Genomic DNA, 17,134 nt, shown 5'->3' on the forward strand with positions numbered 1-17,134 from the left:
AATATTTATTACCAAGTTAAAATGCAGGTCATATTTTTATTAGTTTAGAATGTATCATTTTAATTGTCTTGATTTTAAAGGATTTCTCCACAAGATCATTAGAAGTAAGTGAGGAGTCACCAATACAGATGTTAAAGAGAGAAATAAGTCCTGAGGAGGGGGATGATGATGTTGTTCAACAATACAAGATGAGGCGAACTTGGGAAACTAGGTATTTAAAAAGCTGTGAAATATCATTGTAAAAACGATCATCAGTCTTACTTTCTGTTCACCCCAAATCAAGAATGCTTTAACCAATTTAGTAAGACAAAAATCAACCAATCAGTATTGAGAACACTTAAACTAGTTTAGATTTTATCCGTGTACAGCGAATCTAAATTTTTTATGTTATTTGTGGAAAACTTTTAGTGCATACAATATACGTTTTAATTAACTCCTGTCTGGATAATATCCGTTGTGGAGGTGTTCCATAATTGGAATTATATACATATAGAAGAAGAAGAACATATTTGAAAATAGCCTAACTCTGACAAACATAGATGGTTTGGTGATGTTTACTTAAAGAAGCAATTATATTGAGCAATTATTCATTTTTTCCATACAAAAAAAGAAGACATTCTATGTTTTGTTAATACAAAATTCTTTCATTAAGTCTTATTTTCTTATTTTTATCCAGTCCACATCCATACTTGTTCTTCAACCCAGACCACCACAGTATGACATTCCTTGGATTTAACATAGAGAAAAGAACAGGAAACTTAGTTGATTTACAGACAGGGACAGTCTTAGAAAAAGGAATAATGCAAACAAATTTATTTGATGCACTTCAAAGAAACAAGGTCAACCTGGCAGAAAACTTTGATGCCCTTAAAAGGTGAGTTTTACTTTTTAGAATATTTTCAAACATTTAGAAAAAATGAAAGAAAATTATTTATATATTTTTTTAAACAGAAATTTCTTTCAGTTTTAACTTCAGCTCGGTAATTTTTATAAATATTTACTGTTTGAAAGAAATTTACAAAGAATATGCTATATGTACATTTATCATATATTTAGTAGTTAATACAGTAGTTTGGATATCTGATAAATAACTTGCTGTTTAATCCATATTGCACAACTTTGATGCACATCCTTTATCATACCCTTTATCTCACCCTACTCATTTTTAGCTCACACAGCCCGAAGGGCCAAGTGTGCTTTTCTCATCACTTTGCATCCAGCGTCGTCGGGCGTTGTTAACTTTTACAAAATCTTCTCTGAAACTACTGGACCAAATAAACCAAACATGGCCACAATCATCATTGGGGTATCTAGTTTAAAATTGTGTGGTGTGACCCTGCCAACTAACCATGATGGCCGCCATGGCTAAAAATAGAACATAGGGGTAAAATGTAGATTTTGGCTTATAACTCTGAAACCAAAGCATTAAGAGCAAATCTGACATGGGGTAAAATTGTTTATCAGGTAAAGATCTATTTGCCCTGAAATTTCCACTGTAATAACTGGGCCAAGTTCATTATTGAAAGTGATAATTGTAGCAACAAGAATTTCAGTAATGTAAGATCTACAAACTCATCACAATCACTAAAACACAATTTTGTCATGAATTTATCTGTGTCCATTGTTTAATCTGCACATAGACCAAGGTGAGTGACACAGGCTCTTGAGAGCCTCTAGTTTCAAATTGTAAGGTAACCCAGGTGCTTTGAATGAGTAGTTGAGCAGTAATTTTGAAGCTTTTAAAACAAGACAAAAGTAGAACTGAAGGTAACCTAGTTGCTAGGAATCAGAAATTAGTTCATATATACTCTCCTGTTGAAATATAGGATAAAGAGTATAAAACATGGCAAATCCGTATCAAATGCTGTATCACCCTTGACCAATATCATCCCTCAGGCTGATATTGGAATCTCGGGATGATACGGCATATGATAGGGATTTTGCCATGTATTAATTATTCTCTTTGTTATGTATTCTGAATTTGTACATTCCTTCTACTTTATATTGAATTGATAGTTTGAAGTTATATTTTATATATATTTCTTTTTATGCCCCACATAGGGGCATTATGTTTTCTGGTCTGTGCGTCCGTTCGTCCGTTCGTTCGTCCGTTCGTCCGTCTGTCCCGCTTCAGGTTAAAGTTTTTGGTCGAGGTAGTTTTTGATGAAGTTGAAGTCCAATCGACTTCAAACTTGGTACACATGTTCCCTATGATATGATCTTTCTAATTTTAAAGCCAAATTAAACTTTTGACCCCAATTTCACGGTCCACTGAACATAGAAAATGAAAGTGCATGTTTCAGGTTAAAGTTTTTGGTCAAGGTAGTTTTTGATGAAGTTGAAGTCCAATCAACTTGAAACTTAGTACACATGTTCCTTATGATATGATCTTTCTAATTTTAAAGCCAAATTAAACTTTTGACCCCAATTTCACGGTCCACTGAACATAGAAAATGAAAGTGCATGTTTCAGGTTAAAGTTTTTGGTCAAGGTAGTTTTTGATGAAGTTGAAGTCCAATCAACTTGAAACTTAGTACACATGTTCCTTATGATATGATCTTTCTAATTTTAAAGCCAAATTAAACTTTTGACCCCAATTTCACGGTCCACTGAACATAGAAAATGAAAGTGCATGTTTCAGGTTAAAGTTTTTGGTCAAGGTAGTTTTTGATGAAGTTGAAGTCCAATCAACTTGAAACTTAGTACACATGTTCCCTATGATATTATCTTTCTAATTTTAATGCCTAATTATATTTTTTATCCAATTTCATGCTCCATTGAACATGGAAAATGATAGTGTGAGTGGGGCATCCGTGTACTTTGGACACATTCTTGTTATTTTCTGTTTTTGTAGATCTGAACAAATTACTAAGCTATGTAATGTTATGGGATTAGATACACCACACGACCCTGATGAGACGTACGAACTGACCACAGATAATGTGAAAAAAATACTGGCTATCTATATGAGATTCAAGTAAATATTGGGTTATATATCAAAAGTTTTTCTTTTTGATAATTCTTATATTGCAAGATCGCTTAAAGTTCATGTTATAAGTTAAAAAGAAACATGAATATCCTTACAAAGATCTTCTCTCATTCCAACGAAAAAAAATTATAATAATTAAATGATTCAAGTGAAGACCATTTTAGGGTTTTAAGTCTTTCAACCCATATTTCATGGTTAACTGAATATGTAAATGTGAAAGTATGATAAGAGCACTTTGTCAGATGCACATTTTCTTGATTAAACTGGTCTTGAACATGCATGAATTTTTAGCCTCTGGATGCTAAGCAATTTTATTCTGTTTTACTGTCACTGTATTATTTTGTACACTACAGATGTCATATACCAGTTATCATTATGGGAGAAACAGGATGTGGCAAAACTCGTCTTATCAAGTTTATGTGTGCCCTTCAGCAACCTCCTGGTGTTAAAGTGGAAAATATGATTCTTATGAAGGTAAGAGTAAGGTCCCTTGAACAGTTGACAAAAACTCGCCCAGTTCATGTGCTAAGTCAGCATATTACATGGTCACTTCAAATGCTCTGAGTCAGCATTTTATGTAGCCACTTCCAAAAACATCAGGGTACCGTTTCACAAAGCCTTCGTAAGCCTACGTGTCATCGTAAGTCCATCGTAAATAAATCGTAGGATTTACAGCCGTTTCACAAAGCCGTCGTAAGTTAAAGGGAAACTTCGCAAAAAAATCAAAAATTGATATTATGTCCATTCTGTATAAAAATGCTCAAATTTATAGATATTAAAGTTTTATTCCGCTAAATAAGAGATCACCATCGATTTTAAATTTTGAGTATCAGTTCTCTACTCTCCGCCATCTTGTCACCTTCTCCGATGAAAAATCCCGATATGTCAATAAACCACAAAGGAACAAAACTACAGTAAACGATGTAGTCGTAATTGCGTGTCGATATCTTGTCAATCGTACGGTTGTTTTATCTGACTGACTAACTTGATACGGAAAATGGTCTTATATTTTTAAATAACCATATAGTCTGTTATTTTTAAACTGATAATATTGTAATTAGTTAAAAAGTCAAAGTTCAAATCATAAAATGATAAATAAGTGTTCCGTGGAAATTGTTTTCGAAAATCTAATTCGTTCATAATTCTTTCAAGTAATAAACTTTATTTAAATAAATTCGGATCTTCCCTTATCTGATCACCAGCATGGCTAAAGGTATTACTCCCAAAGGTATTGGAAGGGGTGTAAGGTGACACGTCCAGGTATTCAATCGATTTCCTGTCCGACTGGCTTGCAAGTTCATGCATCGTTTCACTTCTGTAGGTATTGATCAGTGTACACGACCGTTACTTATAACTTTCCATTTTGAACTATCAGGTGCATGTATAATATACATGTTTGTCTTGCGTGTCCGAAAGTGATATAATATACTAGTCATTACTGAACTCATACGCTTGTTTATAAATAACATTTCTGGTGTAAAGAATATTATTTATAAAAAAAAAATAATACAAAAAAAAATAATTGAAGAAATACAAATCTATTTACATATTTTTCCAAGGGTTAATTTGGGAAAATGTAATATATACTCGTTGTCAATAGTTTAGGACAGATTGGAACATACCAGAATTATTGATCTAAAAAAATGTGCGCACTTGTCGACGATTCGTGTATACATACGCCTGGTAGAAAGTTACGGAACTATAGTCAGTAGCGCAATTTAAAATATGTATACATGTATACATTGAACATAAGAAAGAAACATACCTTTTTGTGTAAATTGTGGTAAAAGTTTTGTAAATAGACTAGTCCATGTATGCCAACAGTATGTAATCAACGAATTCGATAGACTATTGTATACCAAAAGAAGAAGAAGAAAAAAAAGAAACAATTTGATTTAAATACAGGTCAATTTATAACTTGCTTTGGTTCATCGAAGTTAAGAACATAGTAAACTCACAGATTTATATATCAATTAAATTGTTCTCGAATAAAGGACGAAATTCGTCATCATCACAATTGTTCCAACATTCATGTAAAATATATGCAACTGGACGTACACTTATAATCCCCAAGGAATGTGAATATTTTCTAGGAAAGCTATTGAGTATCAATTTCGGGATTTATTTTCTTTCTTGATATTCAATGACAGCAATTTAAAGAATAAACTGCTTGTCGGATATTTGTCCGCTTTAGGGGTATTCTTGCAAGTTGAACAGACTTATAATAACATTCAGAAATAGGGAAAGATAACATTAAATTCGTTGTCTTTTAATTTTAAACATCGTTGATCAAATAGTTATTTAAGTATATTGGGAGACGACGATTATTATAGTTGTCTCAGATTTTAATAAGGACGTTCCCCATTATGAATAAACTTGGTTGACGTTTATCACACTTGAAAAGAATATCTATTCGTAATTTTTCGATTCCATTACAAAAATATTTTTTTCTTTATTCGTACATATTATATTCCGCTTCGGTAGAGTTATCTTCAGATAGTTTCATATATTAATTAATACATGGCTTTCAAAAGTCTAAATGTAAGTGTTCTCGTACATTTTTTCGCCTAATAAAGACAAATAAAAATGATTTAGTAAAGCTATTTCTAATTTCTAAGTCCCCCTTTTTTATGAGACATAAATCAAGGACAAGACTTGTATATCATTTCATTCTGACATATGAATTAAGTTTCCCGTCTTTAACCGAAAATTGTGTATTTCTTAGTAAATTAACTTATTTGAATTCAAATAAATAATAGCACCAAATATAATTAGATAATTCCACGGCGACCAATTTTTATTTGTCACCAACTTGAATATGTATTTTTAATGTGTGTATTAAATGCTACCACTGATCCGAATAGACAGTCACACCTGGCAAGGTGTGCCCTAGAGGCGTGGTTAAATACTGAAGTGCAAATAACAATTTACCTTTCAACAAGCCATCTACGAGTATTGCCACAGAACCGTGAATACACACATCGTATAAACCTAGCCATAGCAGAGATAGTAAAAGGTCAATAATAGTACACCAACATATTGTCTTTACAGATTATTGTACTTTAATTTGTTCACCTTATCAGTCCGAAAATGCATTTATTAAAAATAAATTTATAACTTTTTGTGTTGTCTACAAATATAATTCGAATATATACGTTTAACATAGATAATTTATCTCACGAATGAGTACAATTGAACGTCTGTGCGTTTTATCTTCTTATTATCGGATGGTTATTAGATAAAGCATAAGTCATCGGCGCGCTTACGATTACGTTAAAATATGATTAAAAACCAAGACTTTTAATGATTGTATTTTAAATCCCGGCATGCAAAAATCAGGAGAAAACGTCACGACCTACAGGAAGTAGTTGATATTTTTTCATTAATTATTGAATTTCTCCTTTATTACTGCACATATAGCGATAAAACTTTGTGAATATATATATTATGTCATAATGAACATATTTAAACCATAAGTAAAAAATCGTGAATTTTCCCTTTAAGATGATCGTAAATAATGCGTAAATCCTGGCGTAACTTACTACAGCTATACCCAGTCGTAACTCCATCGTAGTTTTTCTACGAAAATGAATTAATCCATCTAACATGGCTGCAGCGTTCTTTATTCTTGGTCAAGATGCCTCAAATGTTAGAAGACGAAGAAGAATCTTCAATATTATAGAACTACACTTATAGTCTTTCTTCGTTTGTTAATTTGTATATGCAAGCAACTTACTTAATGTAAATCTAAGGTATTAATCATTGTTTACTCATCTTATTTCCTACCGGCGTACGTCTTTTTAAACAATTTAATAAATAGGCTTTCTATCACGTCCGCGTTCTGAAATCTATTTATAATTATATCACTACAGGCACAGTGGTAATCGATAAAACGTTTAAAGAAGGATGTTTTATCCCCATTTTTGATTCATTTTTAAAGTTATGTATATAATATAAATCTGAAATCAGTGTTTCACAGTCAAACCAGATAATAATTATTTTTTTTGTTATTTCGGCCAAAAAAGAAATGTATTTTAATTAGAATATCGAAATAAATATCTGACTGTAATTAGTTTCGTGGTTAATGGAATTTATTGCAACTATTTAGATATGTTACTGTATGCCTTTCTAGTGACTATTCAAGTTTGGATCGAATTTAATGTAGATCATATATACCAAAACTAATAGGGGGAGGGGTAAGCTGCAGACCAATAAGACTTTGTGTAGATGCGACATGTCTTAAAAAAATTAATACAGTAGGAAAAAAATTTGGAAGGGGGAGGGGAAGTTAAAGATTGAAAAGTGAAGCATTTTTTTCTGTTTACTTTATATATTTTTTTATTTAGGGACATTGCCACAGTCATGCACCTGTTTCTATCAATGGGAAGGTGGACTATCAATATGTAATATATATATATGAATTGTCGACCTTCCCATTGATAGATCGAAACAAGTGCCTGTGCACATCTCTCCTCGGTCCATCTTCTTTTAAGCATATTATTTAGGGAAAGAAAGACAATTATTCTATACACAACAGCCGTTTTAGCTATACAAAACTGTTGGAAATGTAGGTTATACGTTAATAAGACAGCAATCAAATGACAAAGACAAACTAAGGACATCCAGTAGGCAACATAGTATAGTATAGTTTTCAACAATATAGACAGATGTCTATGTTCCACACCGTATGCGTACTTTTTCAAAATACGCATACACCAGACTGTTCGCGTACGGTCAGATTTTAAGAAGTTGGTCAAGTTTTAATACAAATACATGTAAATATATTACAGATCAATATGACATGAATCTCGATTAGATATAAAAAGTTCAATTGTAGTTGGAATAAAAACTTATTGTTTTGCCTATTTTAATAGGTCGCGTTAATTTAATCTGGTAAGCTCCTGTATTTAGCATGAAATTCAATATTGCTCACTGAATTGAAGACATAATGTGTGTGCAAAGTTTTTAGAATATTTAGGAACTTTTCTAGAAAAAACGTCAAAACAGCTGTTTCCTTGTGAGACAACAGGTCAATTTCTAGTTTAGAAACGATACAAAAAAATAACATTAAATCGCAATTCTCCAAATAATGTAACAATTTAGAAAAATAGGAGAAGCCTAAATGTAAAATAAGTTAATAATTTAAAATTGCCAATTTTTAACTACATAAACGAGTATTTCCCGCTTTTCGTTACACTACAAGAAACTTTCCTATAAGCCGTGGATTGCGGAATATCGTCTGTATATTTCCAAAATATTCACGTAAATTGATGTCGTCGTGTGTTAAAACAGTTATTGGACAATCAAATCGGTATACATGTATATTATTTAATATTCACAGTTGGGAACCCCTTTAACCCGAATTCCTGCGGTGTAAAAATTACATGCTTTGCATATTCTTTAGCTTTTATATACTTAGTATGCAACCTTTTTGTTGTTAGGTTGTACCATAATATTCTCATGCACCGACTTTTAAAAGAGACCACCCGCAAACTCTCTTTGTGGATACTCTTATAGTACTAAGCATCCTATCCCGCTAATAGGCGCTTGAATATCAGATATTTATTTGAAATAACACAAGATATATGAGGTTGTGAATGAGGTTTACAGAATAGAGAATAATCCCCTCCCCCCCCCCAAGAAAAAAGAGAATATAAAGTAAAGTTGATTAAGCAAACAATTTCATTAAGTTTTCCATCGCTTTAGATTTTTTATATATCTCGTAGCTAGTGCCCCTTTAACAAAATTGATAAATGGTTTCATTTGTTTAGTGCAAATTCTAAAGAGGCACATAACTTAAAGTATTAGCATATTTTTTAATGCTGAAAAGATAAGAATGGCTAAAAGAATAACAAAACAAAGAAATGCTACCCCCCCCCCTCGTTGCCACTAATCTAGACCCTCACTGTGTCGGATAGTTTCGTTTAATATATTTTACTGTTTTTGTCTCCAAATAGAATATTGGTACAAAGTGTTGTTAATATATGTATTATTACTGACGAGGTGAACACAAAGAAAAATATAACTTGACTCACGGCAAAGTTTGCTATGTATTCTTACCAAATTAAAATCGTTAAAAATTGCATTTGTGTTTAACCCATTGAATAATGAAAAAGCACCTCACTAAAAATATGGCCAAATAAACAATTGAACTTCAGACATTTCTGCATCTTATGGTATCTATTTTATAAAAATCACTCATAGACTTACTTGGTAATATTTTTTTGAAAAAAACCGATTTTAGTTGAAATAATAGGACATTTTTTGAGTGGGAACTCACTTTTGTCCTATGACTGTAAGCGTCATATATCTTGAATTCATATTGAAAACGGACTGAAATTCTTTAGTTGTATTAATGTTGATATAAAAATATCGCCATAATTCGCCATCCATAATAATTATTTTAAAAAATGTTTATTTGGCATGCCATACTCGATAAAAGTGCGGACGTGAAAGAAAGCACTCTTCTCGGTTTACGATACACTTACGATGATACACACGACGTAACTTGCGATCAACTTAGTAGTTCTTTATGATGCCTTTGTGAAACACACGTAACGGGAACGTAGAACCATACGTAAACCGATCGTAAACTGATAGGATGATCGTAAGTTAAGAAGGCTTTGTGAAACGGTGGCCAGGTTGTTATTGAAATTATAAATGTGGTTAGGTGAATGTAGCTTCCTTGAAAGTCAAAGAAAAAAAAGAACTATATTTAGACTTCTCAATCTGCTCTGAACAAAATGGCATCAAATATAAATGATATTTTCTTCATACATTTTCGTCTATAAACTTCACAATGTCTTTATGTCAGTTGTATATGTGTAATACTACTCTTTTATTTATTTCTATCTGATTTTGAATTATTTTTAGACTTTATAATTTCCTCATTCATGCTACAAGAAATTTAATTATGATTAAAGGTACATGGTGGTACAAAACCTTCAGACATTGTTAAAAAGGTCCAGTTAGCTGAAGTAGTTGCCATGGATAATGCACAGAAGTATAAAAATATGGACACAGTTTTGTTCTTTGATGAAGCTAATACAACTGAAGCCATTGGTGTTATCAAGGAAATCATGTGTGACAAATCTCTTGGAGGGAAACCAATTAATCTCCATGAGAGGTTGAAAATAGTGGCCGCTTGTAATCCATATAGAAAGTAAGTTTTATATCAAAATATCTCTTTTTAATTTTAACAAATTTTCTCTTGCAGTTACAGCAAAATGGCTTGAGTGTGTAATCATAGGTCATATATTTGGCTAGCTTGTTTGTTAGCTAAACCTTTCAGAGTAGTCTAGTCCTACAGACAGATATATTGGAGATCTGTTGAACTTTTCTACACTTAAGGGAGGGTAAAAAACCTAACTTATAATGACTTCATGATTCAGCTAGCAAGCAAGTTTAACCAAAGATATTACCTTAACCTACACACTCAAGGTATTTTGCTGTAATCAGGCTTATACCTTTCAAATACCCAATAAAACAAGAAAATATGTTTTTTTGCTTTCCAATAAAGATGTCTGATACAAAAATACAATGTTTGTTAACCTCTGCATAACCTCTGCATGTCTAAGGCCATAGTTATTATATTTTTAGTTTTACGATTTTTTTTGACAAAACCAATGGGTAGGAGGACGAAAAAAAAAAAAAAAAAAATGCTGCTGATTTTTTTTTTAATACCAACCGTCAATATCAAATTTTTTTTTTTTTATTTCACCAGGAGATTTTCTACTAGTGTAACAACTATTTTTTTTTTCTTGACAAGGTTTGAATTGAAAATCAATGTGCAACAACTTACTAAATCACCAAGAGCATAAATTTAGATTCTTTCATGCAGTTATGAACTAAAATTTATTTTTTTTTGCATGAAAAACACTGGGTCGGAGGAGAAAAAAAAATAAAAATCAACATTTTTAATTTTATTTGTTTTCCTATTTGGCAAAAATTAGGGTAGGAGGGTTCTTAAAACTAAAAATAAAATAACTACGGCCTAATTGTTATTTTTGTTGTTGGTTTGATGTTTCTTGCCGTATGCCAAAACTATCCATATGAAGCTCATATTTATATAAACCCTTATACTCATATATAGATATATATATAAGTTTTAAGTAATGTTAATTTACTTATATTTTTGCAGACATTCTGATGAGTTGATAAAAAGATTAGAACAAGCTGGACTTGGTTATCATGTTGATGCTGACAAAACAACAGATAAACTTGGTAAAATGAGAAAAACATTAGCGATAATCTGATCAAGCATCAGTGTTGCAATGCTTTGCAGCATTTTATCCAGTTAATAAGAAACTAGACAAGATGAGCTTTTCTTAATTTTGAAGTAGGATTTGCAATTCTATAAGAGAGGCAGTAGGTGATGATGTTAAACAAAAAAATGCACTTTTAAAAACTTTGTTTGTCTGTAAAATAACCCGCATAAATACCAGAATGGGCGTGTAGCTAATGTGACCAAAAGCCTCAGTGAGGATATTTGGATTTTGACATGTCAGTCATTCAGTTTGTCAGTCATTTTCATTTTCATTACAATCAGGAAGATCCATAATGATTTTGAGATCAACATTTTAAAGTTCAAGGTCAAAGTTACCAAATAAAGACCACGATTTGTGCATAAAAAATGATTGGATATGTGATTAAAAGTTCTTATGATTTTAGGGCGTGTACCAATGAGAAGATTGGTGTACAGAGTTCAGCCACTCCCACAAAGCATGCTGCCGCTTGTTTGGGACTTTGGACAACTGAAAACAGAAGTAGAGGAGATGTACATAAAACAGATGGTCCGTAGATATGTAAGTATTAACCATTTGTTTTGTGGAACATGCTGAATTATTGGGCCAAGTATGCTAAAGTTTATAATACCTATTCATCAGTATTATGAATGAACAGTTAGTGAAATTAATGATTGTCTTAACATTACTTCAAACAACTTGATATGTAGTAAATTTTAGAATCAGAATGTATTTGTACTTGGCATATGATCTAGGTATATTGTGTTGTAGGTAAAGAATGGAGAACTCCCTGACATTCAAGGATTGGAGACAGTCTTAAGTAAGATACTGACTGTATCTCAAGACTTTATGAGACAACAAAAGGTAATTGTACTGATATTCTCAATGTATTTGCCTTTGAATCATAACAGGAATGATGGAAGATTTGTGAAGTGATTGAAGATGTACATGCCCATCATTTAATCTTTTAGAAGCTCTGTCCCAAGAAAAAAAGTGGAAACTTGTGAGCAACCTGCATCTTAATCATATGATTATATACTCAAGAAGATATTCTCACAATTGTGTTACCATCTGTTCAAATTTTGATATGGCTAAAATACACAAGAGTCAAAACTGAAAAAAATGAAAACTTTTTATGGCTTACAATAGATTCAAGAAATAACTTTATCATGTCAGGTTTTATGCTCATTTTATTGCAAAGCCTATCATAGTTTTCCACAGATTCACCTGCAAGTTACCTGTCGATTTAAACTTTTGTAAGTTCTATTGTCCCATCTACCAAATACAACAGGTATTGTTCTCTGTGTAGTTTATTCACTGGGACCTTTAAATTTCTTCCAAGAGAAATATATCACTCATTGATTAATTTACCTGAACAAAAAATTGAACTGTCAATGATGAAAAAATATTTATACCAATACTGAGTAAGGACCCACAAAACTGCATGTGGTGTTGTATTTATTCAATACCAATAACTCGTTTTTAATGTGTTCGACATTAATACTGATTCAAAAATTAAAAGTTGATTTCTGATCACATATGCAATATTTTTGTGTGTTTTATAAATAAAAATTTGAATACTATTATTTTTAAATTAAGGTCTTCATAAACATAAGTCTATAAATGAACAACAACAAAAACATGCAAATTCATTAGAAAATACTGAAAAATGTGTCTGAAATAAACTTCTTATTATTAAACCAGATTTTATATTGAACAGATTGAAAATATATTAATGATATATTGAATAAATACAATATTGCATACAGTTTATGTGAGTTTATAGAAGTATTTCAATAAAAAAAGAAGATAATTTTTTGGTCAGGTAAATTAATCAATGAGTGATATATTTCTCCTAGAAGAAATTTAAAGGTCCCATCAAATAAACTACGCAGAGAACAATACCTGTTGTATTTGTTAGATGGGACAATAGAACTTACAAAAGTTTAAATCGCCAGGTAACTTGTAGGTGAATCTATGGAAAACTATCATAGGCTTCGCAATAACATGTAGTATTATGTTTGTCAATATCTTTATACCAGGCATAAGAGAGAGAAATAGACATAGCAATTAAGGTAGATGTGAAAGATGATTCTCTCAGATAGTTGGTCATACAAATTGAGACAATTATGCATTGCTATGTTGGTCTATATCTCAAAGATTACTATTGAAAAATAAAATTTCAATTTGTATTTCAGGATGAGTGTAGTTTTGTTAGTTTGAGGGATGTAGAGAGAGTATTACAAGTGATGAGTTGGTTCTTTAGACAGAGTAATGAGGACCAGTTGCTGTTTAGGAGAATGAGAGGTGAATTAGAGGATTCTGATTCTGATTCGGAAACAGACTCAGATGATGAATCAACAGAAGAAATATTACTTCCACAGGTATATTTTATGACATACTTTTCATAACAAGAAAGTTGCTATACTGAGCCAAAAAAGTTTAGCAACGCTTGTTTTTTGTTGTTTCTGGATATTTTTTTTTATTAAACATCATTTATATAATCCTTAGTTTTACCTGTTATTTTAATCAGTCGTACTTTTTTCCAGGTGATTGATTTTGCGCCATTTCAGCTTTGCATGTGTAATTAATGTTTAATTGTTGTTCCTGTACTTTTAAAACGAAGTCATTTTTTTGGGGGCACTAACGTGCAGAAACACACCATTGGTAAGAAAAACACATAAAAGTTTGAAAAAAATTGCATGGGGCGTCAACCAGGCCTCTCCGAAAATGACCGTCAGATGGCTCTTGGAATGGTTGATGCAGTCATGAGTGTTGCTGACGTCTTGGTTTGATTTCATGTGAATAAGTCAACAGTTTAGAGACTAACAAACAGATATCAATAAATTGCAACGGCACAGGATAGGTCGATATGTAGTAGACTAAAAACAACCACCGTCAAGGGAGGAGCCCTACCTTCTCTTTACGTCAACATGTGACAAGTTTTTTCCGGCCACAAGAGTAGTGCATTGACTAAGGGCAGCTGCTGTTGTGTCTTCCAATCTTCATTGACGCACTTAGAGCATGGCCGAGAAATTGATTTTGAATAACACTGTGCTCATTTCCGCATTTTGACCCTTCCACGCTCCATACAAAAAATATCCTAATGAATATTAGTGTTAAACACTCATGTTGCTTCTGACATGTCAAAGTTAGATTGGTTTATTATTAAAATTATATGTTGTTACGATTTTATAATAAAACAAAATTTCATATTTTTGTTGCTAAACTTTTTTGGCTCAGTATATATTGTACATAATTATGCACTGTTTGAATCTAACTTTGAGACCTATATAATTCTCTTGATGTTTGCATTATTTCTTCCCTGTTGTATTTTTTTACCTTAACATATGAAAAGTATATTCCAGCATACATCTAATCACTAATTGTCTGCAATAGACGTATTTACACTTGTATGCAAATTTGTCCGCCATTATGTAAAATCACACAGGTTCCATCACAATTCCTGAATGTCACAATTAACACAAATATACCTGTTTAAACTTAAATGTACTTTGATAACTTAAAGTTTACTAACAATTTTAATTTCTGTATATTAGATAAATGAGATCACTAGATCATTGGTTCTTGCTCTTGGAGTATGTTATCATGCTTGCTTAAAAAATCGAGAAGAGTACCGAGATACAGTAGCCAAGTATTTTAAACAACCATTACTTCTGGTAGGAGAAGCTGACAAAATAGAAGAGGAAATTTCAAAGTAATTCAGTTTGACATTTTATTATTTTACCTTTCTATCTATATATATATCTACATACTTTTTTTTAAATATTAATAACTTGAAGTCAGTTTATCTCCAGAAAGGATTTATTTCATAATTTGCAATTTAAATACATTGAGATTCTTTTTGTTTACATTTGATAATGTTTGTATGACAGAAATATTAACTACTAGTCAATATACAAAAAAATCCAAATACTAGCTGGTAATAGATACTTATATTACATGAATATGTATTTTTCAGTTGTCAGTCTGTGTTTTTGAATAGTGTAAGCTTAGCACCAAATATTGCAAAAAATCAGGCTTTAAAGGAGAATGTATTTATGATGATAGTGTGTATAGAGTTGAGAATTCCTATGTTTTTGGTGGGTAAACCTGGAAGTTCTAAATCTCTAGCCAAGACCATTGTAGCTGATGCCATGCAGGGAAATGCTGCACAAGATGATCTATTCAAAAACTACAAACAGGTATATATAACTTATGCTTCAACTCATGGAGTGTGTTTTTGGGATACAATTGCTTTCAAGCAATCTGTAGACTGTTACCATTGACTCAGGTCCATGCCCTCACGTCAACCATTTTATTCTAACATTAAGGAACATCTCAGATTCTTAATATTGTCTTGCTTTAAAAGGTAAAAACAAACAAAAGGATTGAATTTAAACAACTTTCCTTTAATGTTCTGCTCATAATCTTCATGTTTCGATATTTCCCTTGACTTATATGCGTGATTTTAACAACACGGAAAATCAGAATTAAGCAGTATTTATATTTAGTGTTTTCATAAATTTAGAAACACGTCAGAGGGAATTCCCCAGTTTTGATAAAATGCGAGAGTTCTCTGAATTCCGATAAATCTATTTCTGTCATATAAGAACTTAAGTGGAGTTTTTCTTATATGTCAACGTTATGAAACTGATATTTGATATTGTACTTCCATAAGAAATGGAGAACCATCTAGATCGTTTAATTAACATTTAATATACGTCCTTGCTACAAATCACAAGTTAAGGGTTTGTTAATGTAATTATGCGCATGCATATAGTTTTCTTGACTTCAAGGGGTATCAGATTGAATGGTTGCTCTGGATTCCCCACTCCATTGATTAATTTGATCCTTTCAATGTCTGTCTGCTATTGAGGGTTATTGTTGTTGCATAATTTTAAATCATATACATCACTTAAATTAAAATAAATGTAGTCCACGACGTAAAGGTGTAACTAGACCACCCCTTCAGCCGAAATCGAGTCTTCCACATTTCGTCAATTCTGAATTAAAATACGACGATACGAGGAAAAATAACTCGTTCTGTCGATAGACGTCGTATTATACTAAAAGTGATCACAATGAGGAATGTGTACGGAAATGAGTCATGCCCACTGACCCAAAGGAAATGAAATATTTAAAGAGTTAGAAATGTGGTTCCTCCTAGAATTCACGTAGGAAAATAGGTGATGAGATACGAAGTGAAATACCTTCTCTCAGTCTCACTCTAGTGACTGCTGTGGAAAGTAAGCTTGGAATTGATAGTACAAAAATAAAACACAATAATTACATTGTTCATACACTTGTATCAAGGATTGGCTATTTTTAAAGTTGAGTAACTACTTAACTTACGTAAATTACATTTTACATGACTTTGTGCAGTTTAATTATTTTTGAAAATAATACAATACATGTATCAATGAAAACAATGGCAATCATATCCCTCAGAGCAATCATGCTCTTTGATTTTATGCCCTGCTGTTGCGTAGGGGGTATTAAGTTTTACCCTTGTCTGTCTGTACATGAGTATAGGTTTACGTTCTTTTAATTGAGTTTGCCTAATTTTACTGCTATGAAACGTACGTGCATCTGGCATATTATATTATGATCCTAGTACTCTTGATAACTAATTATATCCATTGCTAATTACCACAAAACACAGGTAAAATTTGATTTTTGGTGGCGTCCCTTTAACAGTTATAGAGTTATGCTACTTTATAAATGGAAAAATTACTAAATGTTTAGTTTCCGTTCTCTAACTTAAGTTTGCATCGACCAAATGTTATCAAACTTATACATAATGCTTATTTCCCCAAAATACAGATCAAGTTTGAATTTTTGTGGGGTAACATTAACTATTCTTGAGTTATGCCCTTTATAAATGGAAAAAAAAAATGCA

The 17,134-nt window shown here is 31.8% G+C and overlaps 1 protein-coding gene across 1 annotated transcript in view; it reads left to right on the top strand.

Annotated features, from left to right (window-relative positions):
• LOC143081088 (E3 ubiquitin-protein ligase rnf213-alpha-like) overlaps window positions 1-17,134 on the top strand; it is a 105,332-nt gene that overhangs the window by 27,760 nt on the left and 60,438 nt on the right. Inside the window, exons 18-28 of the mRNA XM_076257324.1 lie at window positions 81-211; window positions 677-874; window positions 2,855-2,977; window positions 3,343-3,463; window positions 9,913-10,151; window positions 11,130-11,212; window positions 11,660-11,793; window positions 12,004-12,096; window positions 13,431-13,616; window positions 14,793-14,950; window positions 15,215-15,437. Of these exons, the coding sequence (XP_076113439.1) occupies window positions 81-211; window positions 677-874; window positions 2,855-2,977; window positions 3,343-3,463; window positions 9,913-10,151; window positions 11,130-11,212; window positions 11,660-11,793; window positions 12,004-12,096; window positions 13,431-13,616; window positions 14,793-14,950; window positions 15,215-15,437 (1,689 nt within the window). The remainder of the gene's footprint in view (window positions 1-80; window positions 212-676; window positions 875-2,854; window positions 2,978-3,342; window positions 3,464-9,912; window positions 10,152-11,129; window positions 11,213-11,659; window positions 11,794-12,003; window positions 12,097-13,430; window positions 13,617-14,792; window positions 14,951-15,214; window positions 15,438-17,134) is intronic.

This window comes from Mytilus galloprovincialis, chromosome 6, assembly GCF_965363235.1.
Source record: "Mytilus galloprovincialis chromosome 6, xbMytGall1.hap1.1, whole genome shotgun sequence".
In the NCBI taxonomy this organism is placed as follows: Eukaryota; Metazoa; Mollusca; class Bivalvia; order Mytilida; family Mytilidae; genus Mytilus; species Mytilus galloprovincialis.